At 38.0% G+C, this 27,892-nt stretch overlaps 2 protein-coding genes and 1 long non-coding RNA gene across 5 annotated transcripts in view; all 3 read left to right on the top strand.

The window, feature by feature from the left end:
• The window catches only part of LOC311077773 (B-cell receptor CD22-like), a 251,511-nt gene that overhangs the window by 136,578 nt on the left and 87,041 nt on the right, over window positions 1-27,892 (top strand). The window lies entirely within an intron of this gene.
• The window catches only part of LOC311077768 (B-cell receptor CD22-like), a 70,719-nt gene that overhangs the window by 8,794 nt on the left and 34,033 nt on the right, over window positions 1-27,892 (top strand). The window contains exons 3-12 of one of the 2 annotated variants that reach the window (XM_084106384.1): window positions 5,601-5,936; window positions 6,035-6,283; window positions 9,920-10,174; window positions 11,824-12,081; window positions 12,175-12,429; window positions 12,552-12,633; window positions 12,822-12,861; window positions 12,938-13,015; window positions 13,090-13,156; window positions 13,303-13,733. In XM_084106384.1, the coding sequence (XP_083962510.1) occupies window positions 5,601-5,936; window positions 6,035-6,283; window positions 9,920-10,174; window positions 11,824-12,081; window positions 12,175-12,429; window positions 12,552-12,633; window positions 12,822-12,861; window positions 12,938-13,015; window positions 13,090-13,122 (1,586 nt within the window). In that variant the 3' untranslated portion in view covers window positions 13,123-13,156; window positions 13,303-13,733. Of the gene's footprint in view, window positions 1-5,600; window positions 5,937-6,034; window positions 6,284-9,919; window positions 10,175-11,823; window positions 12,082-12,174; window positions 12,430-12,551; window positions 12,634-12,821; window positions 12,862-12,937; window positions 13,016-13,089; window positions 13,157-13,302; window positions 13,734-27,892 lie in introns of those variants that run through there. The other variant, XM_084106383.1, reaches the window with a different exon arrangement.
• On the top strand, window positions 18,955-20,439 carry LOC311077779. Of its 2 annotated transcripts, XR_014604988.1 has the most exons (4): window positions 18,955-19,098; window positions 19,176-19,269; window positions 19,345-19,645; window positions 20,000-20,439. It is a non-coding gene; the product is annotated as an uncharacterized lncRNA (long non-coding RNA). The 2 variants fall into 2 exon arrangements; XR_014604989.1 differs by having other exon boundaries at window positions 19,176-19,645.

The raw sequence follows: 27,892 nt of genomic DNA, 5'->3' as shown, positions 1-27,892 counted from the left end.
AATCCTTAAAAAGTGTCATCAGAGACAATATCTACTTAGGAAGCTGAAGTCATTTGGGGTTAACAAAGTCATTCTTAACACATTCTACTATGCTTTTATTGAAAATGTAATAACCTTCTCATTCATTAGCTGGTTCCACTCCATCACCCTGCAAAACAGAAACCGCCTGTTGAGTGTGGTTAAGGTCTGTTCAAAAATCATTGACCAGCCCGTCCGAACTCTCACTGCCTTATGTGACCAACAGACTGTAAAGGTGGCACGCAGGATTATTAATGACCCCTCTCACATCCTGTTTTCGGAGTTTGAGTGGCTACCCTCGGGATGTAGACTCCGTTGTCCGCTTTGTCGGACACAGAGGAGGAAAGCAACCTTCATCCCGAGGGCTGTCCAGCTTATGAACGTTAACAGGAAAAATGATTAACGTTAAATGATTTTTATCTGCTTTTTCGCACTCTGATTTTATGTATGATGATATGTGGTATGTAGTGTGTGGTTGTGCAGTGTGCCTGTGGAAGCTACTGTAATGTGCCCTTTTAAATTTCCCCCTGGGGACAAATAAAGTGCTTTGAATTGAATTGAATGAATTAAAGTGCGATTTTTCTCTGTGTGAGAAAATGTGTGTGTGGCGTGAGAGTGTGTGAAACGTGTCAATTAGAGTCTCAGGCTGAAAGTGTGACAGTTCACAGCCCTGCTCTAGCACTAGATCGTGAATATCTTTTGCTCTTGTTCTCGGAAGTGAATGTGTATATGTTAAATATTTATTTAGTCATATTCCAGGATTTATAGTTTTTCTGAATTGCTAAAACACTAAACCCACTTCTCTGAACCAAATTCTCAATAGCCTAAACCAATTTGTTGAATAAATCACTCTTTCTGTAAAACATTAAAGGTCCCCTATTATGCAAAATTCACTTTTGCATGCTGTTTGGACATAAATGTGTGTTGGCAGTGTGTGTACACAGCCACCCAATAGTGATAAAAATCCACTCACTCCTTTTTTAATAATCCCCATTAATCATCAGCAGTGTCTCCTTTAGTGACGTCACTAAAGCCACATGCCCCGCCCACGAGTGTTGACAGAAAATGCCGTTTCAACATAGACCCGCCCTGATCGAGTTCACAGCTGCTGCACTGACGAGAATGTCTCCCAAGCGTTGTAGGTGTTGTGTGGCTGAATGTATTAATCCACATAGCTCTCTCTATTTACTCCCGAAATCTGAGGCAGTCGCTGAAGACGAGGTGGAATTATTTAGTTTTTAAAGAAAATGCTCCCTCAACTCTACCGAAATTCGTTTATGTACTTGCACACTTCTTATAACTACTATGTTTACTCAGCTGATTTTCTGAAGTAAAACTGACGCTTCATCTTTTGTGTGATGTACAATAAACTTTATTAAACTCATCAGTATATGTTTGATCATCATTCGGACCTGGTCCGAAACAGCAGACTTGTAGGGTATTAATAATGGATACATACAAGCAAATGACAAATACGTTATAACCGTAATTAAACTACTAAACCATACCTGTTCCATCTCCATATAGCACTCTGACTCTGTAGGCATTATTGTCCGACTCGAAATGAACACCGTTACTGAGAGTTTCTGATATTATCATCATTCCATGAGATGAAATTGTCCTGAGAGACTGAGCGCGAGCTCATGAAGCTCCGCCCCCCTGTGCCGTGCAGCAGCAGCTTATTTGCATTTAAAGGGCACACACTAAAACAGGGCGTTTTACTTATTTTACTATATTTCTGAGTTTTACTTTCGTTTTACTATATTTCTGAGCCCCAAAAAATGACAATTTAAACATGCTGTAAAAAATGATCTGTTGGGTATTTTGAGCTAAAACTTCACATACACATTCCGGGGACATCGGAGACTTATTTTACATTTTGTGAAAAGGGGCATAATAGGGGACCTTTAAACAAGTTCAGGTCGTTAAAACACTGTTTGCAAATCTCATGCACTCTTTTGCAAAACTCAAAACACATTCTCACTCATTAAAACACATTTCTCACTGTGATGCACTTATGTTTAAAACACTAAACACAGGCAGGCAAAAGTTAAACAAAACTACAACACAGTTGTCATCGTTTACACACAACAACTCAAAATTGTTCACACTTATTTCTAATGATGAGAGGAAACCAACTGTACAAAATACAAGACAGTTTAAAGTGCCTAAATTGACTCAAAATGTTGCATTGAATGTTGAGAACAACAATGGATGGAAACAATATAAGAGGGAGAGGAGGAAGAGTGTGTGTATAAGAGGAGGAAGAGTATGAGTGTAAGAGGAGGAAGAGTACGAGTGTAAGAGGAGGAAGAGTACGAGTGTAAGATGAGGAAGAGTGTGAGTTAGAGGAGGAAGAGTACGTGTGTAAGAGGAGGAAGAGTGTGAGTTAGAGGAGGAAGAGTACGAGTGTAAGAGGAGGAAGAGTACGTGTGTAAGAGGAGGAAGAGTACGAGTGTAAGAGGAGGAAGAGTACGAGTGTAAGAGGAGGAAGAGTACGTGTGTAAGAGGAGGAAGAGTACGTGTGTAAGAGGAGGAAGAGTGTGAGTTAGAGGAGGAAGAGTGTGTGTATAAGAGGAGGAAGAGTGTGAGTATAAGAGGAGGAAGAGTGTGTGTATAAGAGGAGGAAGAGTACGTGTGTAAGAGGAGGAAGAGTACGGGTGTAAGAGGAGGAAGAGTGTGAGTTAGAGGAGGAAGAGTACGTGTGTAAGAGGAGGAAGAGTACGAGTGTAAGAGGAGGAAGAGTGTGAGTTAGAGGAGGAAGAGTACGTGTGTAAGAGGAGGAAGAGTGTGAGTTAGAGGAGGAAGAGTGTGAGTTAGAGGAGGAAGAGTGTGAGTTAGAGGAGGAAGAGTACGTGTGTAAGAGGAGGAAGAGTATGAGTGTAAGAGGAGGAAGAGTATGAGTGTAAGAGGAGGAAGAGTGAGAGTTAGAGGAGGGAGAGTGTGTGTATAAGAGGAGGAAGAGACGAGTGTGTGTATAAAAGGAGGAAGAGTGTGAGTTAGAGGAGGAAGAGTGTGTGTATAAGAGGAGGAAGAGTACAAGTGTAAGAGGAGGAAGAGTGTGAGTTAGAGGAGGAAGAGTGTGTGTATAAGAGGAGGAAGAGTACGAGTGTAAGAGGAGGAAGAGTACGAGTGTAAGAGGAGGAATAGTGTGAGTTAGAGGAGGAAGAGTATGAGTATAAGAGGAGGAAGAGTGTGTGTATAAGAGGAGGAAGAGACGAGTGTGTGTATAAAAGGAGGAAGAGTGTGAGTTAGAGGAGGAAGAGTGTGTGTATAAGAGGAGGAAGAGTACAAGTGTAAGAGGAGGAAGAGTGTGAGTTAGAGGAGGAAGAGTGTGTGTATAAGAGGAGGAAGAGTACGAGTGTAAGAGGAGGAAGAGTACGAGTGTAAGAGGAGGAATAGTGTGAGTTAGAGGAGGAAGAGTATGAGTATAAGAGGAGGAAGAGTGTGTGTATAAGAGGAGGCAGAGTGTGTGTATAAGAGGAGGAAGAGTGTGAGTATAAGAGGAGGAAGAGTGTGAGTATAAGAGGAGGAAGAGTATGTGTATAAGAGGAGGAAGAGTGTGAGTATAAGAGGAGGAAGAGTGTGTGTATAAGAGGAGGAAGAGTGTGTGTATAAGAGGAGGAAGAGTGTGTGTATAAGAGGAGGAAGAGTGTGAGTATAAGAGGAGGAAGAGTGTGAGTATAAGAGGAGGAAGAGTGTGTGTATAAGAGGAGGAAGAGTGTGTGTATAAGAGGAGGAAGAGTGTGTGTATAAGAGGAGGAAGAGTGTGTGTATAAGAGGAGGCAGAGTGTGTGTATAAGAGGAGGAAGAGTGTGTGTATAAGAGGAGGCAGAGTGTGTGTATAAGAGGAGGCAGAGTGTGTGTATAAGAGGAGGAAGAGTGTGAGTATAAGAGGAGGAAGAGTGTGAGTATAAGAGGAGGAAGAATGTGTGAAAGAGGTGATGAACGAGGAGGAAGAGGAAGAGGAAGGTGTGGAGAGGAAGAGGAAGGCTGGATCTGCTTCAGGGTTTTTCTCTTCTCCTGCAGAGATGATATTCTCCGGCCGGACCGACATGAAGACGTGAAGCTGAAGCAGAATAAATCTCTCTCACTGACCTTGATTCTGCAGTTGCTCAACTCTTCTGACTGTACTTTACAGTAACATGCTTTTCATTTACAGTGTTTTACTGTAACCTTTTGGGCTTCTGCAGTTGGTCACTGTATTTCACAGTATGCAAATGCTGAATATACAGACATTCGATACTATACAATATTCAGTGCAATACTATACAGTACTTGCAGTGCATACAGTATTTATTAACCTCACCACTGTCAGATGTCATGGGTCCGTGAAAAATGTCGTCCCGTGTTCCGTCTTTTAAACTTCTCCTCAAACGTGCATGCAGTGTAAATAAAGCAGTTACATCAATGAAATGATAGTAGGCTAAAGTTAGTCCACGGCCACACCCCCGTGCTAATGGTACCGCCCACGGCGCAAATTACAAGACGAAAAATGGAAAAATAGAAAATCGGTTAGATTTCATTTATTCAAATGTTTGTTTCTGAAGTCACAATTTAGCAAAAGTAAAATTGAAAAAGGGGAGAAAAAGGCAAATATGATAATGTACTGGAAAAACAAGAAAAATTAATGTCTGATTTCAATTTTTCATTTTTGCATTTGCATTGTATGGTCTGAAAACTGAATTGTGAAGCATTACACGGACCGTCATTACTACTTTTTTTTACAAAATTGCTAAATTTTTTTACTTTGTTACAATATATAAATAAATATTTCTCCTGTAACTGCATGCTTTGGATTCTGTGTTCTCCATTCTTCATGTAGTGTCTAACGAATGATCTGTAGTGTTTCTAATATTGACTGATACCCTACTGGACATCAGATCATGATCGTCGATTGTCGAGTTCACGCGCATAGGTTTAGTTACCTATGATCACGCGCGTAAACTCGACAATCGATTACTATGGCCTTCGACCGAAAACAGGATGTAAATACAGGTATGTGCGCTGGCTGAATAAACATAATTTTTATTCATATCTTTCACATCTACTGCAGTCAGATTCACCCGTGTTCACTCTGAAGGAATCACTCGCATGACCTGTGCACTTGTAATGACACATCAAGGATGTTTAGAGGCTAAAAGCAGGTTTAAAACTTGCCCCATTGAAGTCAACAGGGTGCAAATTTTAAAAAGAGGATAACACGGTGTAGGCAACACCGATTTTTGTCGTTGTTCTCTGTATTGACAGCACTCCAAATGTACAAAAAAATGAGCTCAATGTTAAAATTGACCGGAGTTCTCCTTTAAGGTTTTGAGAAAGTGAGTGATGGTTTCAAGAAATGTGTTTTAGCAATTCAGAAAAACTGTAATTGTGCAGCTTGTTGTTTTTGGCTGATTTCTTGCTTCTCTCTTCACTCCTCTGTCTTAAAGTAATTCACTCTGAGATTATTTATTCACATTTATCTTATATTTCCTGTAATGAGTCGCTGTTTTCAAATAGTAATAAAGTATTGTCATGTTTTCATGGCCCAATATAACAGATAAAACAACATTTACAGTTTGATGAATTCTGTGTTTCAGGGGTTTCTAGTGAGGATATGAGTGTGAGTTACAGTTCTTTACACATCTGTGCACTAAAGGACTCAACAGTGATAATGAGATGCATTTATAAATACCCTACTGGACACCAGATGAAGAAAGTGTTCTGGACCAAAAAAAGTATAGATCCTCCAGATCTGTCTAAGGACCCTGAATACAGTCAGAGGCTTCAGTATCTGGGAGATAAACAGCAGAACTGCACCGTCAGACTGAGTCATGTGACACTGAAGGATTCACGCATGTACTATTTCAGATTCACAACTGATAAACCTGGTGCAAGCTGGTTTGGTAACCCAGGAGTGACTCTTACTGTCACAGGTGACTTTGATGAGGTTTATCTCTTCTTCTGTGCATTATGTTGAATAATAATCAGTGTATGACAGCAGCACTAGATATAATGTGTGTGTTGTGTTCAGATCTTCAGGTGGAGTCTCCTGAGAGAGTGACAGAGGGAGATTCAGTCACTCTGAGATGTAAAAGCAGCTGCGCTCTGACTGACAGAGCAACATTCATCTGGTACAGAAACTCACAGCCATTAACTGAGAGAAGAGACAGAAACAATGAACTCCTGCTGCAGTCAGTCAGAAGAGAGGATTCAGGCAGATATAGCTGTGCTGTAGACGGACACACTCACATCTCTCCTGCTGTTCAGCTCAATGTCACGTGTGAGTACAGATTGACTTTTCAAACATTACAAATAATAAATATCTGAATTTATGATTTATAAAAATGTTTTAACCAATATTTTTAAGACTGCCCCTCCCCGACACCCGTGGGACACTTGCCATTATACATTTATAACAATAATATCTTAGTCTAAACCTAAAGTAATCTTGACCAACTATATAGCATTTGAAAGCATTCAGACTGTAGTTAAGATCACTTAATCAATATATGGAAATCGAAGAGTCCTTATATGATCACCAGAGGAGTCTGGATGTCATCTAGTGGAAAAGTTTGGTACTGCGCTCAAAAAATCTTACTTTTTATTTTATTTAAATATCAACCTAAAATTTGTCTCAGAATTTGTTCAGATATTTAGCTTTGATTTTCTTGAAGTTTAAGTTGAATTTTTATTTGTAAAATATATATTTTATATAAAATATAAAAATATATATTTTACATTTTCATAAACTTAAACTTCTATAATGCTTTTTGTAAACTTAAAAAAAAAATCTACAATAATCTGTGAAGTGTTCCCTTTAAAAAGATTTTAAGACTTAAGTCTGTGCTCTGAAGTATTTAAGATTTTTAAAGGCACCTATTATGCAAAATTCACTTTTACATGGTGTTTGAACATAAATGTGTCGGCAGTGTGTGTACACAACCACCCTATAATGATAAAAAATCTTCCCACTCCTCTTTTTTAATCCCCATAAATTATAAGCAGTGTCTCAGAACAAGCCGTATGCTTTCTCACGCACCCCTGCCAAACTGTGGAGCCAGGTAGTGTTGCACTGCACACTCAGACCTCACTCCGGGACGGGTAGCTGGATATAGTATATGGTAGCCGGGATGGCTAGCGCTTCCCAGCCCGTTACGCTGGCTCATTCGGACAATCAGACTCGGCTATGCGATTCAGTTCTCCCAGTGCCAGATTTAGTGGCATCCGTTTAACCTCAGTGGTGAACGTAGAGGCCCCTGTTCTGCATGCAGATTTTGCAGACCTCATGTTTCTCCTGGCGAAGGACGTGATCGAGCCGGTCCCTCCAGCCGATGTGAGGTCAGGGTTTTACAGCCCCGACTTCATTGTTCCCAAGAAGAGTGGTGGGTTACGGCAAATCTTGGATGTGCATGTTTTGAATCGGCCCTTCACAAGCTTCAGATCAAAATGCTAACGCAGAAACACCTTTTCGAATGTGTTCGCCCCTAAGATTGGTTCGTAGCGATCGACCTGAAGGATGTACTTTAATGTCTCAATTCTCCCTCGACACACTTTGCAATCAAGGGACGGGCATACCAGTACAAATACCTCCCCTTCGGAGTTTCCCTGTCACCCGGCGTCTTTACGAAGGCCGCCCTTTCCCTGTTTCGGGAGGTGGGTGTTCGCATCCTCAACTATCTCAACGACTGGCTCATCTTGGCCCACTCGCGAGATCAGTTGTGTGAACACAGGGACCTGGTGCTCAGACACCTCAGCCATCTGGAGCTTCAGGTCAATTGGGAAAGAGCAAACTCGACTCCAGTGGCAGATCAATTGCCTGAAGTTGCTCACAGTATTCCTTGCTCTCTGCCTGTTTCTGCTGTTGCTGCAAGCAGGGCCGTAGCTAGAGGATTCGGGGCCCCCTGAAAAAATATTGACGTGGGCCCCCACCACCCTCCACCAATATCATATACAACTAATAATAAGAAATCGTTAAATAATAATAAAACCAATTTTTAAAAAGTAACAGCAAAATAATGTTTTTTTCCCCATTATTATTATTAAGTATTTTTTCCTATAATTCATAAATCAAAAAGTAAACATTTATAAATTGACAAGAATGCAGTCAAATTTAAAAAATAAAGTAATTTATTGTCTTATATTTTAATAAAGATAATATTATTAAATAAAGCTAAAATGTATTCATTCAAGTGCAGTGTGTATTCGTGTTTTATTGATGTAAGGGTCAGGTCAGGTGCATAAAGCAATGCGTCGTGACTCGTGTCAATTTTTTAAACTCTATTTACAATAGTGTAAAAAGACAGGAATTTTGACCATGTAATCATTCTGTCGATTGTGGTGCGCGCCGATAATGAAGAGTGACAGTAGCCTACCCGGCAGACTGTAAACGGTAGTTTCTTATTCCCAGCGAAATAACAATACAACCAACTGGGACTTACAGTTGTATTGGGTCCATCTGATGTTTGTCACTGACTGAATAATTAATAAATACTTTAGATCAGACTAAAACATTTTTAGGGAGGTAAGAGAATATTTGGAAAAAAATATTTAACCAAATTGCATGTTTTTGTGGTATTCATTAAAATCTCAGGCATACAACTAATATAAATATTGGAATTATTTATACAACAGGGGCCTATAGTATAACTGCTGGATTTTGTGGGGCCCCCTGGGCAGCAGGACCTATAATTGTCACCACCTTTCACCCCACTAGCGACGGCCCTGGCTGCAACAAGCATATACTGGTCCGTACGGACAACACATCGATATGTGTACATAAACCATCAAGGTGATCTACAATCCATTGCTTGTCGCAACTCGCCCAGTATCTCCTCCTCTGGAGTCAGAAGCGACTCTGGTCAGTGGTCAGCCCCTGTGCTAGACTGGTGCCCATATGTGGTGATCCTATATGTGTATTCTTCCACGGGTAAATAGACTCAAAAAATAATTCACTGTCCTTGGAGAAATGTAGGATCTTCTAAGTTTCTACCATTCAGTTTTTAACTCAAAGTTAAAAGGTTATTTATTTACTTATTTAATTTATTTATTTATACCATCATAGTGAAAATGGCAGAACAGTGACAAGTAGGCGTTAACAAGTAGGAACAGCAGTGATTGACTTCTCTGTGTAAAGCCCTCTCCTTCTCCAAGGGTGCGGGGGATCAGGCGGTTTACACGAGGAGCTGGAAGACAGTGTTTGTGGTGTATTTCTCAGGGATCGCAATTCATCAATCACTGACGTAACTCATAGTGACGACTGAATGGGAACGTCTAGGTTACTAATATAACCCCTGTTCCCTGAAGGAGGGAAGGGAGAAGTTACGTCCCATTGCCACAATCCCTGTGTTCACCGCTGAGCAACGAGCACCACTACAGGGGGTGGAACTGAGACACGAGGAAAGGAAACGAGGATACACAAATAAGAAATGAGAAGCGCTCTATTTGTATATTGGAATATTCTTGATCACTGGAGCGTCACTTCAAAGCGTCAACAGCTGCGATCAAGGGATCTGCCCTTATGTTGTTAAAGTTTGGTTATTTAAGAAATTCATACATAATAAAGATAAAGCAATAAGCCCTGTTGATATATGTTTGATGTATAATTAATTTAAACTGCAAAGGTAAAGCATAAATAAAAATGATTGTGACGTGAAGGGAATAGAAAGAATTGAGATGTCCTTCAAGATGCTGAGTTTGATCAGTTTCTGGGTCACAGGCTGGAGGACGGAGGAGCGAGGAAAAGAAGTAGCATCAAAATTGTAGTTATATATAAAAAATCTCTAAACAAATATAACATATTTTTTTCCCCTCTCAGTTTTTTGCAGTTGCACTATATACAATAATAACCAACTGCAGCCTTTCCTAGAACATTTTCCACCAGCCGTCTCTGATAAATACTTTTACCTGACATCTGTAGATCCTCCAGTGAAACCTGTGATCTCCATCAGTCCATCTGGTGTAATAGTGGAGGGAGATTCAGTGACTCTGAACTGCATCAGTGACTCAAACCCTCCTGCAGAAATCAGCTGGATTAAAGGAGGAACGATTGTAGGATCTGGAAGAATCTACAGCATCTCAAAGATCAGCTCTGATGACAGTGGAGAATACAAGTGCAAGTCCATCAACGAACATGGAGAGAAAGACTCTGATGCTGTGACTTTAAACGTCATGTGTGAGTTAATGATGGTTCAGTAACTGTGACATTAAATCCTCTAAACATCTGTGATGTCAAGTTTTATTATTATTATATGTTATTATTATTATTATTATTATTATATTTTATTGTATTATATTTATTATTATATTGAATTATATTTATTTTATTTCAAGCATACAATGAAAAAGTGTACAGTATGTACAACATAAGACAATAATCAAAAGAACACTCATGATCAAACAAATCAAATTCACCGCTGCTTGAAAAGGAGTGGGATGAAGTTTAACACTTGTTAATTCCCACCCCCTCTTTCAAACTCTTAATACATTAGTTTACTTCCTTTGGTATTATCCACTTTTTTACAAAACACAAGCACATAAATCTTCATACATTTATACTATGTTAACAACAAAATTTCTGACTTAACCAACTCATTTTCCTTCATTTTTATAACGTTCAAAAATGATTTCTTTAATTCTTTTCCTGAATTGTTTTATATTTGGACATTCCTTATGCTTCTCATTTAAGTTGCTCCACAGTTTCACCCCTTGTATGGAAACACAAAAACTTTTCTTCCTACTGTGTACCATTGGTAATATGAAATTTAGTTTTCCTCTCAACACATACCCTCCTTCTCTCCGAGTAAGTAACTTTTGTACATTTTGGGGTAAATCATTACACTTTGCCTTATATGGAATTTGCACAGTCTGTAAATCCACCAAATCTTTAAATTTGAGTAATTTGAACTCCATAAAAATATTTTGGTATGTTCCCTATAACCCGCCCCATGAATGATCCTTAAAGCTCTCTTCTGTAAAATGACAAGTGGCTGAACTGTTGTTGTGTAATTGTTTCCCCATATTTCTACACAATTATTGCTACTCCTTGAAACCTTACTCCTAACATAAGGTTTCCAGTTCACTTTATTGTCAATTATGACTCCTAAAATTTTTATTTCATTAACCTTTTCAATGTTCACTCCATCCAGCTTAATTTCAATTTGCTAATTATTTCGACCATTACCAAACATCATTAATTTAGTTTTCTTTAAATTTAGTGATAATTTGTTTGTATCAAACCATAATTTAATCTTCTCTAATACCTTATTTATCTCCTGCACTAGCAACTGAAGTTCACTGCCTGAACCCTGAACAAAAAATGTTAGTGTCATCAGCAAACAACACTAATTTCAATACTTCTGACACTTGACATAAATCATTAATGTAAATAAGAAACAATTTCGGGCCTAACACTGCCCCCTGTGGGACTCCACAAGAAATTTCCAGGCATTCAGAAAAATAATCTCCCAGTTTCACAAACTGCTTTCGCTGAGTCAAATAACTTTTTATCCAGTCTAATACCTTTCCTCGGATCCCATATCGCTCTAATTTTCCTAACAAAATTTCATGATTGATGGTATCAAACGCCTTCTGTAGATCAATAAATATTCCAATAGTATGCATTTTGTTATCTACTGAACTTGATATTTCTTCTATAAAGTCTAACAATGCAAGTGATGTTGCCCTTTTTGCTCTAAATCCATACTGGCATTCATTAAATATATTATTTTTTTTCCAAAAATTTGTCAAGACGAGTGATAAAGAGTTTTTCTAAAATCGGTTTAATATGATTGTTAATGATATATCAGTATTTCTCTGTGTTAGATCCTCCCAGGAGCGTCTTAGTATCCATTAGTCCATCTGGTGTAATAGTGGAGGGAGATTCAGTGACTCTGAACTGCATTAGTGACTCAAACCCTCCTGCAGAAATCAGCTGGATTAAAGGAAAAAGGAATATTTTGCAATCTGGTGAAACCTACAGCATCACTAATATTAAGTCTGAGGCCAGCGGGGACTATCATTGCTCTGCTAGAAATAAACATGGATCTCAGACTTCTGCTGCTGTGAATGTGAATATCATGTGTAAGTCTGCCTTTATTTTTAACCAGTTCTGGAAGATTATTTGTGCAATGATTTGTCTCACTGCATGTCATTTTACACTTGTTGTCTTTGTAGATCCTCCCAGGAGCGACTCAGTGTCCATCAGTCCATCTGGTGTAATAGTGGAGGGAGATTCAGTGACTCTGAACTGCATCAGTGACTCAAACCCTCCTGCAGAAATCAGCTGGTTTAAAGGAGGAACGATTGTAGGATCTGGAAGAATCTACAGCATCTCAAAGATCAGCTCTGATGACAGTGGAGAATACAAGTGCAAGTCCATCAATGAACATGGAGAGAAATACTCTGATGCTGTGACTTTAAACATCATGTGTGAGTTTTATGAATCATATTCTGTATTTTAACCACATACTCCTGCTTACTTTCTTATCTGTCATAATATTTTGTCTGATCTAGTCCTGTTAAACATTGGTGTGTGTTTGTCTGTATTTCAGCAGTCAGATGTCTCTTGTCTATAACTGCTTGTGTTGGTGTTTTACTCGGTGGAGCATCAGGGGCTTTTGTGATGTACATTTGGTAAGAAGTTCATTTAAAAAATCTAATTCTCTATGTATGAAGAATAACTGTATTAGATTTAGGTTAAGTGTTACATTTAAAGTGGTAGTGCGTAAGCTTTGCCTCTTTGTCGCCATCTCTGTTTGAATCCTGAAATTGCAGTTATTTGAGGCGTTAAATGTGTTGTTTATTCATCTTTCTTCTGACAGTCTTACTAAAAGGATGAACAGAAGATCTGCTATGAAGGAGGTGAGATGATCTCAATTATTCACAGTGTTTTAAAACATGAACTCACAATGTGTGTGTCCTTCTGTCTCTCCTGTAGATCTCTGATCCCAATGAAGACACATATACAGCTCTTGAGCTCAAGTCCATGACCTCTGACCTGTACGACACACTCACAGTAAGTGAGACGTCAAAGTCAGATACTCCATCACTGATGATCACATGACCGATCTCTCGCTCTCTTTCACACAGACCGTTGATCGCAGACCTCCTGAAGACTCTTGATCCTCAGAGCTTTTCTAAACATGAGAATCCATCAGTAAGTGTCAGAACCTGCAGCTCTTCTCAATATAATCAATAAAACTCTCTTCAGTACAGTGTGATTGTTTTATGTATCTTGTGAAAGGTTTTATAATGTTGTTGATGAACTTCAGTCAGTCTTTCTTCATCTTATTGTTTGTTCAGATCAACAGGAAGATTCTGCAGTGAGAGGCGGAGCACAAATGAACCAATCCTGAGCTCTGTGGGCGGAGCCACTGATGATTGACAGGGATCATCAGTGATGAGTCACAAGAGATTAATTTCTGTATATTTAAAGAAATATGATGTAACAGTGGAATTAAATGAAAGTTAAAAGCTGGAGAATTGTTATTGTCAAAATATATGTTAAAATTAAGTCTTTAAGTCTTTAAATTAAAATTCTGTCTTTTGTGTTCCTGTAACTCTCCCTTTAAATGTTTTTAAGTTTTTAAGTTGTATTTGTGATCATCTCATATATACTTGTACAAACCTGAAGGGCTCATAGGAACTGCAGTATTGATATATATAGATTGTCACAAGCTACTTATTTGGTATTAATTCCATTACAAAATATCAATATTAAAATTGTTAATGACAAAACATGGGTTTCTGCATCACTTTTATTTGTTTTCAATACGTTTTTCATGTTTGCTCCAAAACACCCCTGACATTTAGCTGGAGTTTGTTGGTGTGATATGCCTTTAAAGGGGACATATCATGCCAAATGCACTTTTTTAGCCCTTAAATGCATTGTGTTGTATATTTGGAGTGTTTAGAAGTACAGAAAATATGAAATTATTCTCTTCAGGTGCTTCGTTGATATCTTTTATATTCTGTTTTGGTCATATTTTTCAACCTGTTCTGATTTTTCTGTTCTCTATGACGTTTTTTGAACTATTACGTCACAGTATTTGCAGCGGAACTGCCAAATAAGGACATTGACTTCCGGCCCAACACTTCGAGCAATCCGCCATTTTTATTTCTCGCTGCAATTTTGTAGTCCAAGCTAAAGGATGCAGAAGTTACGAGAGGGTAAGTTAAAATGTTCGGTTGTTGGATGTAGTAACCCACACGCTTCATTACACCGTCTAATGTAGATGAACTGCTCTCTCTCCCTCGCACAAAGTTTCATGTGTAAATACAGTAACACACCATTGCGATACATCCATATGAAGACGTTGTTCTACAGGTTCGTCGTCTTCATTTTCATCTCGCTCCGGCTCCGACTCTGGCTCGAACATGTAAGGCTGGCTGGACAAGTCTTCCGTTGTTGACATTTTGTTAATAACGTGTGAATAAAAAGTTTCTGTGCCGCTAGATAATCGTATCTCTGCTATCAAACTACAAAAATGGCCGAACGGGGTGGAGTTGAACCGAGTGTGGGCGGGGTATGAAGTGTCTCAATTGTATTTAAAGAGACCGCACCAAAACGAGTTGCTCTCAGACGCACATCAGAAAAGGGGCCTGTGGAGCTATAATAATGAGGAATTCAGACCCAAGCATTGCAGTTCCGCTTTATATAGACTACAAATGTATGATTTACATGTAAAAAGGAACAATTTAAAAGCATGATATGTCTCCTTTAAGTCTTTTTTTTTCTTCTAAAATCACATACCAATTTAAGAAATAACTGGTTTTGACATTGGCACTGTTAAACCTGTAACAAAAAGTATATAATAATATAATATTATATATATTTATTACATGGCTTGGTTGAATTCTAATGTAGAATGCAGTCTGTTATTTCTTGATAATAGACGTTGCGAAGTATAATACACCGTTGCCATGAAAAACAGAGCGTTGCTATGGACGCGGAACGGACAATTTTACACGTTCCACATGTACTCGCAGTCGTGCTATGGCCTGTGTTTCTTTCACCTGATGTGCTGGCGTCTGCTTTGTCTTGGACAGGAATGGTGGACAGTACACTTTACATTTGACACAGTCACTGATTAGGAAGCCTTTGTCTACCATAACTGCCATTTCTTCTGTCAGTTGTTTGGCTATCCCAGACTGTTTAAAGATCTCCTTGTCACTCATTGACCCAGCATAAAGCTGAGAGACAAATGTGACTGCACCATGTGGCGCTATCCCAATGAGGCCTTTCATTGTGCAGTGAGATTTGTAGTTCGAGTACATTTCACTCTGGAGTAGTGGGGAGGATGGAGTCTGACATCTGAGTTCAGTGCAATCGAGGATCACCTGTGTGTCTGGGAAAGCACTGAAGTCTTCAGGGAGGTTAGCTTTGACTTGAGCTGGTGGAAGCCACACACACACACACACACTGATCCTAACAGTGAGTAGAGGTAGTTTGTCCATGTTGAATTGATTCTGCTCACCGTGGATGGGTGCACATGGAAACGGTGTCCTAAGTCACTCTCCTTCAAACCCACTGACAGATGAGGAAAAGAAAAAACTCATCAGTTAGCCTCAGCTGCTGTCTCTCGAAAGATAAAAACTTGGATGAAAGGTAAGTTTGTATTATGTTATCACCTAGGAAATACAGAAAAATTCATACTGTAGTTGTTTTGAAGTAACTAATGAACAATTAACTGTACATAATAACCGTAATTCTTACTGTGTATAAGAGAATAACCTACCACTGATAGCCGTGCATGTGTAATTTATTCATTTTTCTTAAACCTCTGCAATCCAAAATGGCGCTGAATCTGTACCCCCTGTAGCTGCTTCAACTCCTCGACCTCATGGGAGAGATCTTCTATTTTAGCACAAGCCAAGTCCAATGATGATGGCTCAGGAACGACACAGTAATCATGATCCATGGTTATATCGATAGGCACAGGCTCAGCATCAACAACATCAACAGGTCTCTCTCTCCTCTTCCACACACTGGGCTGCGGTCGTTGAATAGTGTATTCATTACAGGCAAAAAGTACTGGCACAGTACCAGGTACTAACCTTCTCTTACCATTTGTTGTCTGAGGTTCAATAAGCTGATCGCTGGTAAAATGTCTGCTACAGACCTTCGTGCGACTGGAAGCAGAAAAACAGTCTCGGCGTATGTTCACGAGCCACCGTTTTCTAAGGTCGACATCGACAGGCAAGCTGTGAAAACTTAAAGTTGTACTGAACTTTGAACAAGCAGTACATAGTGGAACACAACAAAATTCAGTGGTTTTCTTCTGCTGTTTCTGAAATCTAAAAACGGTTTGTTTTGCGCACATTTTACACGGCTCGTCTGGATCAAGAAACCGTGGCGCCGGTCATACCGGAAATAACTGATATGTATTACTATAAAGCGGAAGTGCGTCACGAGGCTCAGTGCAACTAGCCCATTCACAGAATTACTAAAAAATATTTTGCCACCTAAAAGTTTTGTGTCACGTACACGCATGTGTATTTCCCTCATATTAAATATAAAATGCATGTGTAGAGTTATATTTTTCTAATGTCTGGACTCCTTTATTAAGGGAGTATGGATATATAAGCAGAAGTTTCAAAGCATTTTCAGAGAATTTATATTTCAAGTTTTGACTGCAAATGTCACGTCCATAATGCTGGAATTGCCCAATTTTAAATAATTTATCCTCAACTAATTTTGTGGAGTAGGTCTACATATTTTATAATGTTAACTTCAAATAATACTAATAGTAATTTGAAGATGTGGTAGCATTAGATCTGGACGGGAAGGATAACTCTGGGAGTTGGAAGGGGTGTGTCGCGATTTCGGTTTTATATCGTGTATCGTTACAGCCCTAGCAATAACATGTACAGATGTATGTGTAGGTTATCACTCTGCAAACATGATCATTTCAACACTGAAGAACCCGGAACTAAGATCAGTCAGGTTCTTCTCCAGTATGAGGAACCATTGGCGTTTTACATGTAAATATGTGATATGTGAACTAATATTGGACCATGTGTGTCCTTAATAAAGCTTTGATGATGATGATGATGATACTGATGTTCTTTCTCTCAGTCTTTCAGACAATATTCATCATTATTCTCTAGTGATTGAAGATAAGAAAAGTAAATGCTTTAACTAAGAAGTGATCACGTAGGCGACTGATTGAAGTGACCCCAGTGACCTCGGATGTCTTCAGCAAGAAGATCAAATATCTTTTAACACATGTTGGGTGTCTCTCTGTCTTTAAAACATCGAGAGCGCATTCCAGTAAACAGACATAATTCTATAACTAAGTAAATCTCATAAGCCTGAAGAAGTCATTCAAAACCTTTAATATGTATTAAATCCTATTATCCTAAAGTTTTATCCTTTATTGTGTACATATATTGCACATACATGTTCCCATATAAATGTGAATGTATGTTTACACACATTCATGGAGTTTCACGAATTTCTAATTCCCAGCATGCTTTGCTTCTGACTGTTAAAGAAGAGCAAACATTAAAGTTAAGAGTTAGGCCTATAACTATAAGAATTATATTACACTATATATATCTCTATATATGCGTTTATGCTGCATGAGTAAATATATCTGCAATATATTACACATACACTACTATATCTAATCACATATATATCTATACATTAAGAAGTGTATTACTGAATTATTTATGCACTTACAGTACTTCCTCCAAAGGACAATCATCTGAGGGTTTCTTCACTGTCAGCCACCACTTGCTTGGGAACAGATAAAAGTGTTGCACATTATATTAAATGGATCTTTCAAGATGTCTCCTTGAACGCACACGTTTCGATGAGCTCGCAATCCTAATCACTTAAACGGACCTTCGGAACATTATTGCAAAGAAATTTTTGAAAGTTAACTCAAATAGATACAGTGATTCACCAAAGACCACAATGGGTGGCTCAGAAAAAAGGAAAAGTTCTGGAAAGAAGGCTGGAAAGCCCGAACCGACTGTACATGCTAACTTGGCTAGTAAAAACAGCAGCAGTTTGCAGGCGACCGAAAGTTCTGTTAAAGTCTCTTCTAGCAACTTGATTGCAGACAACTTGCACGACCATCTTAAACAGGGTAATGAAAAAATTATTTGCATTAAAAAGGGATTGCTGTTCTCATCCCGGTATACACCTGTTGCAACCGATTTAGATTTGCTATAATTAAATAAAAATATAATTTTTATAGGAATCTTCTGAGTTTAACTTTATATTTTCTATAGATTGTTGGTTTATATCTTTATCTATTGTTTCTCTTAATTGTAGAGGAGATTTTTTTGTACATTTTTTTGTATTTGAAGCGTTTTAATACAGATTTTTGTTTTTTGTGCATTTCGGATAGTCATGATGTAAGTTTTTGGAGGTCACAATGGGGACTAGATTTATGGTTAGCCCACGGCACTACTCATTCTGCTGGGGTTTGTATCTTGAAAAATCGTTTTAAAGGGAAAATAAGTTCTGAGTGTGATACGTCTGGACACTACATTTTACTTGTCCTTGAAATTTTAAATTCAACCTGTATTGTTATTAATGTATATGGTTTCAACTTACAAAGAGGAAATAATGCCTTTTTTGACAGATTAGGTGATCGGGTGACTCGTATGTTAGCCATATCCTAACTCTTATCTGATCTTTGGAGGTGATTTCAATGTCGTCCTGGACAACAGGTTAGATAGATGGCCTCCTCAGGCTGGAAATCTAAGTCCTGATTATGTAACTACGTTTATGGAGAAATTTTCTTTAATTGATACATGGAGAAAATCTCACCCAACACAACAATGCTTTACTTGGAGTAATAATTCTTTATCTAGTCAGTCCAGGATTGATTATTGGCTTACATCTAAGTGTAGCAGGCTACAGCTGTCTGGCCAAATGGCAATTCATTTGCAGTGCTGTGAGTGGTGCTGGGCAGTGAACAGTGAGCCAACCGCGATGGTCGAGTCCCTATATAAATCGGGACCTTTCGTTTGACAAGCTACGTCATTGACATGCGACTGTTGTCCTGTCTATCTGCCGGCCTATCCGTCTGATGTCTGTCTTGGTCTGCCTTGGTCATCTATTCTATCCTAGCGTTACAGGTAGGAAAAGCTCTGGTTCTTTGTTTCCACTCTTTTAACTTTATGACTGGGGCTTATAGGGAATGTTTTAATTTTAGAATCCCCGTTGCTGTAGCCCTGTTAGCAGCTAAAGTTGTGCCCGGTTATTGGTGATCAGAGCCTGGGGCCGTGACTGGATGCTGTTTAGCAAAGGTATGTGACTACGATAATTAATAGATAAATGTTACGGTGAGATGCGTTTATAAGTAGACATTTTTTGTATTTCAGGGAAGGCTTTATAGCCGGGGTGTAGCGGCCAGTGGGCGACATCAGCGCCGAACGCCTGCTGCTTTGCTTACGTTTTTAATGTCACGATTTGTTTGCGGATATAATATGCTCATGTCAACAACTGCGGCTGCCTTTTTCACCCGGGACCTAGAATAAGTGGAACCGTGGTTTGCTCACGTTAATCGGCAGCTTCCTGGTGATCTCGTTCCTCCTGTTATACCGTGAATTGGTTTCATTCAGCATCATATGGCCAGTTTCATGGTTTAAGTGTGGAGTGTTGGATGGACTGACACCACTAACTGTAATTATTTTGGTCTATATCTTATAGGCTCAGTGTTGTTTTGTTTGTTTATTTAAACTCTTGTATGGAGGCTTTTGTCTGCTGCTGATATACAAGAGCATTATTCTGATTTATTTGGGTTGATTATTTATTTGTTTTGCTTTGTCTACCCCGACCAAAGATCGTTACGCCAGAGGGCATTTTTGCCCCATTGTGCTGGATGGGCTATGATATTTTGTTTGTTTAATTTGTATTTTGATTTGTGATTTAATTGCTACCCATATCTTTAACTCTAGTACCATCTTGGGTTTAACAGTGTTTTGCAATTGTTGTGTGTAGTTTTGGTTGATTTTCACGTGTTTGTCTTTTGTCTAGGTGCTGAGGACCGCCAGTGGGAGCAGTGCCCCTTGTGGTGGTGGGTCCCTTGGTGTGTGCAGTGGCGGTGCGTTCACCAAATGTGATCATTTCCCTTGTGGTGCGTGTGTGTGAAATTTATCACGTGTGAGTGGGGTGTTGTGTTATGGATGTTCATTGCTCGGGCCACTAGCCTCCCACTGGTAAGTTTCAGCCCTAGCTTCACCTCGTGTGTGTGTGTGTGTGTGTGTGTGTGTGTGTACATTGTGACTAGAGTATATTGTGTGTTTGTTATTTGATTTGGTGTCAATTACATTCTATTTGCTGTGAAATTCGTACTATATGTTTGTTGTGAAATCTTGAATTTTTGGAGTGACTCTGGTGTGTATGGCTCCATTGGTTGTACATTTTTATAAAAAGTAAAAGAAGAGAAATTAATAATAATAAAATTATATTTTTGTATTTGACCACTGTCTCTGGCTGATCCTTTCACGAACCTGAGTGCCTTGTTAGCGAAAAACCATTACGTCTTTGGGTGCAAGTCCCATCGTGGCGTAGTCTGCTATTTGTCTGGGTCTAAGCCCAGCTATATATATTCCACCTGCCACATAAGGATTTAGTTAATATTGTTACTGAAACAATACCATCTCCATTCTCGGATCACAAGGCTATTTCAATAAGTATTCCCTTTAGTTCTTCTGTAAATTTAACTCAAAAGTCTGGATACTGGAAATGAAATAAATCAGTACTTCAGCATAAAGAAGTAATCACTGGCATAGAACAAATAATTTTGACAAAAATTGAAAAAAAAAATATTGTAGCAATTGGCAACTTCTTAAATTTGAAGTCGGAATATTTATTAGGATGAACTGTAGCGAGTTTGCAAAAAAAGAGGAAAGCTGAAGAGGATAAAATTGTAGCCTATTTAAAATATCTACTTCATTATCCAAAAGAGTAGAAGAGTGATCAGAATTCGATAAAGCAGAACTTACTGAACAGAAGCTTAAGCTAGAGGAGATTTACAAACAAAAGGCTGAAGGAGCTTTTATTAGGTCTCGAAGGAATTGGCTTGAAGAGGGTGAAAAGAGCTCTGCTTATTTCTTTAGACTTGAGGGGCAACAAGCTAAAAATAATCATATTGAAAAATTGAGGATTAAAGATAATATTGTGGAGGACCCTGAAATTATTGCAAATTTTTGTTCTGAATTTTATAGTAATCTGAATGCTTCTAATTTCTGTCAACAATCCTCATCTGAGTTTTTGGAGTCCTTACATAATATGAAGCAGATTAATAATGAAGAGTTCAATATATGTGAAGCCCCTCTTAGTTTACAAGAAATTACTGATGCAATTAACTCTTTGAAAAATAATAAGTCTCCGGGAACAGACGGGTTAACGAGTTTTATAAAGCATTTAGCAAACTATTATCCCCTTTTTTGCTTGAAGTCTTCAAAGAGAGTGTAGAAAGAGTCCTGCTTCCTCCGACTTTGTGTCAAGGACTTATAACTTTCATTTCAAAAACAAATAAAGATCCCGTATTGATAATTGGTGGCCATGCAGTTACATTGCTAAATAACGATTATAAAATTATTGCTTTGGTTTTATCCAAAAGATGAAAATGTGTTTTGAATTATTTAATTGATGAATTTCAATCTGGCTTTCTACAAAAAAAGGCATCTCTTTAATAATATGCGTCTGGTTTTAGACATTCTAGATTATTCTGATTTTTTCTCTAATGATATTCTTATTCTCTTCTTGGACTATTATAAAGCCTTTGATTCCCTGGAGCATGAATTTTTGTTCCAGACTCTTCGCAAGGTGGGATTTGGTGACTTCTTTTGTAGATCTATTAAAATGCTCTACACTAATTGCAATAGCTCTATCAAACTCAGCAGTGGAACCTCTCCTAGATTTACTCTGAATCGGGGAGTCAGGCAGGGATGCTCAATCTCCCCATATCTGTTTCTGATAGCTAACGAACTTCTAAATTTGCATATCAGAGAAAGCCCTTTAAAAGGAATAACTGTTGATGACACTTAAGTGGTAATAAGTCAGTTAGCTGATGACAGATTGAACAAACTGTTAGCTGATGACAGATTGAACAAACTGCTTTTGTTCAAAAGCAGTGTATATACATCCACACTCTCTGTCTGTCCTCCTAGACCTGAACATACCTCTGTCAACACTATCTGTTTCTCTGGGTTAAAGCCTAACCATTATAAAATTAGATCCTTGTTTTTAAGAGAGATTATTTATACGCCTTATGTTATTTTCTACTGGAACAGTTCCTTTAATAATGTAAATTGGACTCAAGTTTGGTCATTACCTCAAATATTCCTCCTTACAAATAAGGTTAAGGAAATCTCATATAAATGAATTCATAGAGTTTATCCTACAAAGGTATTCCTACAAAAAAATGAAACTTTCTGTGAATGCTCCACTGAAACAATTTCTCATTTGTTTTGGTCTTGCCAATATACCCAGTATTTTTGGAATAATGTGGAGGTTTTCATTGCTGATAATATTTTAAAAACATTTTCTTTATCTTATAAACATGTGATTTGGGGTTATTATATCAAGGATCGCTCTTTAAAGGATGTTGGTATTATTATACTGTATATATATATATATATATATATATATATATATATTTTTTTTTTTTTTTATGTAAATTTCACATTCATAAATGCAAGTTTACAAAAGGCAAACCTCTTTTTATGGTGCTTGAAAAGGAGATTAAAATGTATGTAGATGTGATGTCAAAATCTAACAATAGTAAAGCAATTAAAACAATTAATATATGCTCCTCCTTTAACATTTTCACATAATATAAAAAAATTAATATAATGAATGGTGCTGACCTGCATTTAAATTGCATTGTAATATTCTATGGGATTGTTATATGTTTAATGTATATCTGTTTGTAAACTGATGATTATTATTTATTATTATTATTTTGTATTATTATTATTATTATATTTTATTTCTCCCTTGTTCCTTCTTGTTGAGGCATGTGAAATATTTTTTTTTTTTTGTTATATGAGATATGGCACTGTACATGCTACCTGCTGTTGACAATAAAGCAACAAAAAAAAAAAAAAAAAAAAAAAAAAAAAAGAGACAAAGAAGCTAAAGAAGAACTCGTCCGGTTCCCAAGGTTTTATTGCTATAATCCTAAAGTTATCTTTAGGCTGTCCCAATTAAATTCTGCATCCTCCGAAGGCCGTATTCGAAGGCCGGTTGCGTCATCGCGGCGCGACGAAGGCTAAAGCGACGCCAAATGCACCCTTCGTTTCCCCGTGAAAGGAAGGATACATAAATGGACACTTTGCGGACTATCCTACCCCATAATTCATCGCGCGGCGGTGACAACAGCATTTTTATTAAAAAATAAATAAATAAATGACGACCGAGAGTTCGCTGGTGGACGGCAATTCACATTTAAATGTAAGTATTATGTTTTCATTTACTCAAATAGCTAGTGAAACCTGAGTTAAAAGCCACAAGTTTTTCTTTCTTATAAACTTCACCTTAACTCCTTCTTCACCATTGCGTGGCTTCATTTGTCAGGTGGTCTGAGGCAAAACTTGAGCTAATAGTTTAATAATTGTTTCAGGGAGCAAGGAGCAGACAGCTCAATTTATTAAACTGCAATAAAAAAAATATAAAAAAAACTAAATAAATTAAATTAAATTTTATTGTAATATTTGCACTAGTCTGTCTAACTTGTGTAAATAAGAAATATCACTCACCCTATAAAGCCCACAACAATAGGAAAAGCAGTAGATAAGGCAATGGGGTTTCACTTTTATGTGTTTTTGTAGTGCTGTCATGCAAGCTATGTCTACAAAGGTTTTAACCAAATTTGAGTATTCATAAATATGATTTCTGAACATGAATATGATTTTAAAAATACAAAGTAAGAAAGTTGAGATCACATCTTTGCTGAAATGTATTGTGCTGTTGTTAACAAGCCATGGTTAATTTGCTCTGCCTTAGGATTGCACGTGTCCTGGGACAGGTGAGGGTGTGAGTGGGAAACCCACTGCTGAAACTTGGCCCTGGTTTGTCCTCATGGATGAGGTGTTGGGACAGAGGCATTGCACCCTCATTGCCTCAATCCCTGAGGACACACCAGGGCCGAGTTCAGCAGTGTGTGACCAAGAAGAGGAGGAGCCAGGGGCAGCAGCAGCACCCGCACCAGCACCACGATGAAGGCGAGACAGAAAGGACGAGTTTTTGGACTTGATTAGAGAAGACATGGGACTGCAGAGGCGAGGAGAGCACAAGAGAGCACTTTTCTTTAACTTTTTTCACTTATATTTTTTAAAAGGAAAAAAAAAATTATGCAACTTTAAATGTGTAAATAAAAGAGAATTCATTGCTCTGGACATTGTTTATTTTTGTAATGACAGTCATAATTTCTACATGAAACAAATTCTTCTATAATGTTTTTCCCCCAACTATTTACAACATACTTTAAACATCTCAAAATCAACATAAACATTTAAATTTACAGTACATAAAATAAGAAAAAATGATGTAGACTTTTATTCAGCTGAGTGGGAGACCCTGGTGTGCTGCTGGACCGGGATGGGCTCCACAATAGAGACCCTGGTAAGGCCTCCTGCTGGTGGGACATCATCTGGGATGCTCTCCAGAGTGTTTGACTGCATATTTTCACTATCCACTAAGTTGTCTACCAACAGGTTTGCAGGGCTGACTCATGGAATAAATATTGAGATACTTTATTACACTAAAGTACTTTTAATAACCACTAATACCGCATTGGGGAAAAACTACTAGTCATATATTTCAAACCTTAGTTAAGCAAAATTATCTTGCATACTCTAATGTACTTAAGGTATCAAGAGTAAAAGTAAAGGAATTCTGGAGGAAAAAAACCTTGTCAGGGTTTTTATGATGGTTCTGCTTTTATATTACTGCACATGTTGCATTTTACTTCTGAATATTTTCAAGGTTGATACATTTAAACTATATACTTTTGTGTAGTTTATTGTAAAACAATGCATCATATTGTAAAATAACATAATTTTGTAGTGTTGCTGTCCTGTGTGGGAAAATCACTTTGAGTATTAACGATGTAGTTCCTTACATACCACCACTGGTTATTTTGAAAATTAAAGTAAATGTAGGCCTATTGTCACAATATTAACAAATTGTTGCTAACTACAGCTCCGTCCCATTTCAAAGGGCGCATCTGAAGCGCTCGGACTGGTCTAGCCTACGGACGATTGTTCTTGTCGCCTAGCAACAGTGACTGACAGCTGCCGATGACGAGCGGGAGTAACATTCGCACTGGACTTTTTATATTCAACTGAGTTTTATATTCAAATAGGGTTGAAATCCTGTGTAAATATATTTACCAAGGTCCATTTATGTGCATAATAAAAAAGAATACACTAGCCTACAAAATCGCATCAAGGTAAGATAGGCCTATAAATGAACATTTGAATCTTCGGCTAAGCTGAAAGTACATGACCTGAAACATCCTTAATTCCATGTCCTCCAGTAAAATATAAAACATAAAAATGACAATAGCCAATTCTGGCTCCATAGCTGTTTACTCAATTATATCAAATGAATTATCAGCATGGCAGCATACACTCGCACCGTTGCTTGGCGCCTGGAGCGGTAATCGGGAACACCTGGCTGCGCAATTAGGAAATCCTATGAAGGCTACATGGTGTGCCGTTCGGAGGACGCATAGGCTGCATCGTTTGAAGTCCGCAGCCTTCGAAGGATGCAGTCTTCACATTGGGACACAGCTACATACACAGCAAAATCCCCAGAGTTAAATTAACTCTGTTCAGAGAACATTTGGTCCCTCTCTACAGAGAGTTAAAATAACTCTGAATCAGAGTTAAAGTTAATGAGATACTTAAGTGATTAATTAAGTGATGATTAGGCATTAATGATGAACACCTGCTGTTAACAAGTTCTCAGCAGAGGAGGATTCAACAACTCCACAAACAGCATTACCAGCTTCACTTATTACTAACCAGACTGACTTTATTTCTGTCATACGTTTACAGAAGTTCGTATTGAGAATTAAGGTTTAGCTGTTGACGATTTATTGAAAATGTATGATCACCATTATCGTGATGAGTGTTTCCTTTAGTTGGGCAGTTTGACTCTAGCTTATTTTTTTGAGTGTTTGTGGTTTTTGTAACAGTTTTTACCAAAACATGTAATTTGTTGCAAAGAATGCCAGATGCAAAGATGTTCAGGTGATCTAGTTTTCAACAACAAAAAGTAGAATGATGCACTTATATCATCACTGTCCAAAAGTGGTAATTTGATGTTAATAGATTATGTTCACTAACAATACTCTCTTGCCACAGATTGGACATTTTGAATTTTTTAAATACATAATAGGGGAATATTTTCTTTCTAAGACACAGACATCAAGAATCAGCATATGAATCTCAACAATGGTGACATGCTTCATGCCGCAATGCATCCTGGGAGCCATGAGTTTTATACTATTGTGGCTCCCAGCATGCATTGCAGCATGAAGCATGTCACCATTGTTGAGATTCATAAGCTGATTATTGATGTCTTTGTTTAAAAAAAAAAAAAAAATCCCCCATTATGTATTTTAAAAAATCAAAATGTCCAATCTGTGGCAAGAGAGTATTGTTAGTGAATATAACCTATTAACATCAAATGACCACTTTTGGACAGTGATGATATAAGTGCATTTTTTTTACTATCTGCTGTTAAACACTATATCACCCGATCATCTTTTTTTTGGCTTTCTTTGTAACAAATTACGTGTTTTGGTAAAAGTTGTTACAAAACCCACAAACTTGCAAGAAGAGTCAAACTGCCCAACTGAAGGAAACACTCATCACTATAATGGTGATCATACATTTTCAATAAATCGTCAACATCTAAACCTCTGTTGATTCTCAATAAGACCTTCTGTAGACGTCTGACAGAAATAAAGTCAGTCTGGGGTGCGTTTCCCGAAAGCATCGTTGGCCAACTATGGTCGCAAGTTCGTCGTTACCAATAGAGTTCAATGGACATTGCGATGAACTTGCGACCATAGTTGGCCAACGATGCTTTCGGGAAACGCACCCCTGGTTAGTAATAAGTGAAGCTGGTAATGCTGTTTATGGAGTTGTTGAATCCTCCTCTGCTGAGAACTTGTTAACAGCAGGTGTTCATCATTAATGCCCAATCATCACTTAATTAATCACTTAAGTATCTCATTAACTTTAACTCTGATTCAGAGTTATTTTAACTCTCTTTAGAGAGGGACCAAATGTTCTCTGAACAGAGTTAATTTAACTCTGGGGATTTTGCTGTGTACAGCTCTTGAGCTCAAGTCCATGACCTCTGACCTGTACGACACACGTAAGTGAGACGTCAAAGTCAGATACTCCATCACTGATGATCACATGACCGATCTCTTGCTCTCTTTCACACAGACCGTTGATCGCAGACCTCCTGAAGACTCTTGATCCTCAGAGCTTTTCTAAACATGAGAATCCATCAGTAAGTGTCAGAACCTGCAGCTCTTCTCAATATAATCAATAAAACTCTCTTCAGTATAGTGTGATTGTTTTATGTATCTTGTGAAAGGTTTTATAATGTTGTTGATGAACTTCAGTCAGTCTTTCTTCATCTTATTGTTTGTTCAGATCAACAGGAAGATTCTGCAGTGAGAGGCGGAGCACAAATGAACCAATCCTGAGCTCTGTGGGCGGAGCCACTGATGATTGACAGAGATCATCAGTGATGAGTCACAAGAGATTAATTTCTGTATAGTTTAAGAAACATGATGTAACAGTGGAATTAAATGAAAGTTAAAAGCTGGTGAATTGTTATTGTCTAAATATATGTTCAAATTAAGTCAAAACACCTAAAGTGATGTTCAGTTGT

Source organism: Abramis brama (assembly GCF_963993115.1).
Source record: "Abramis brama genome assembly, chromosome: 2".
In the NCBI taxonomy this organism is placed as follows: domain Eukaryota; kingdom Metazoa; phylum Chordata; class Actinopteri; order Cypriniformes; family Leuciscidae; genus Abramis; species Abramis brama.
Note: the sequence above shows the minus strand (reverse complement) of the source record. Positions and strands in the feature narration are given on the sequence as shown.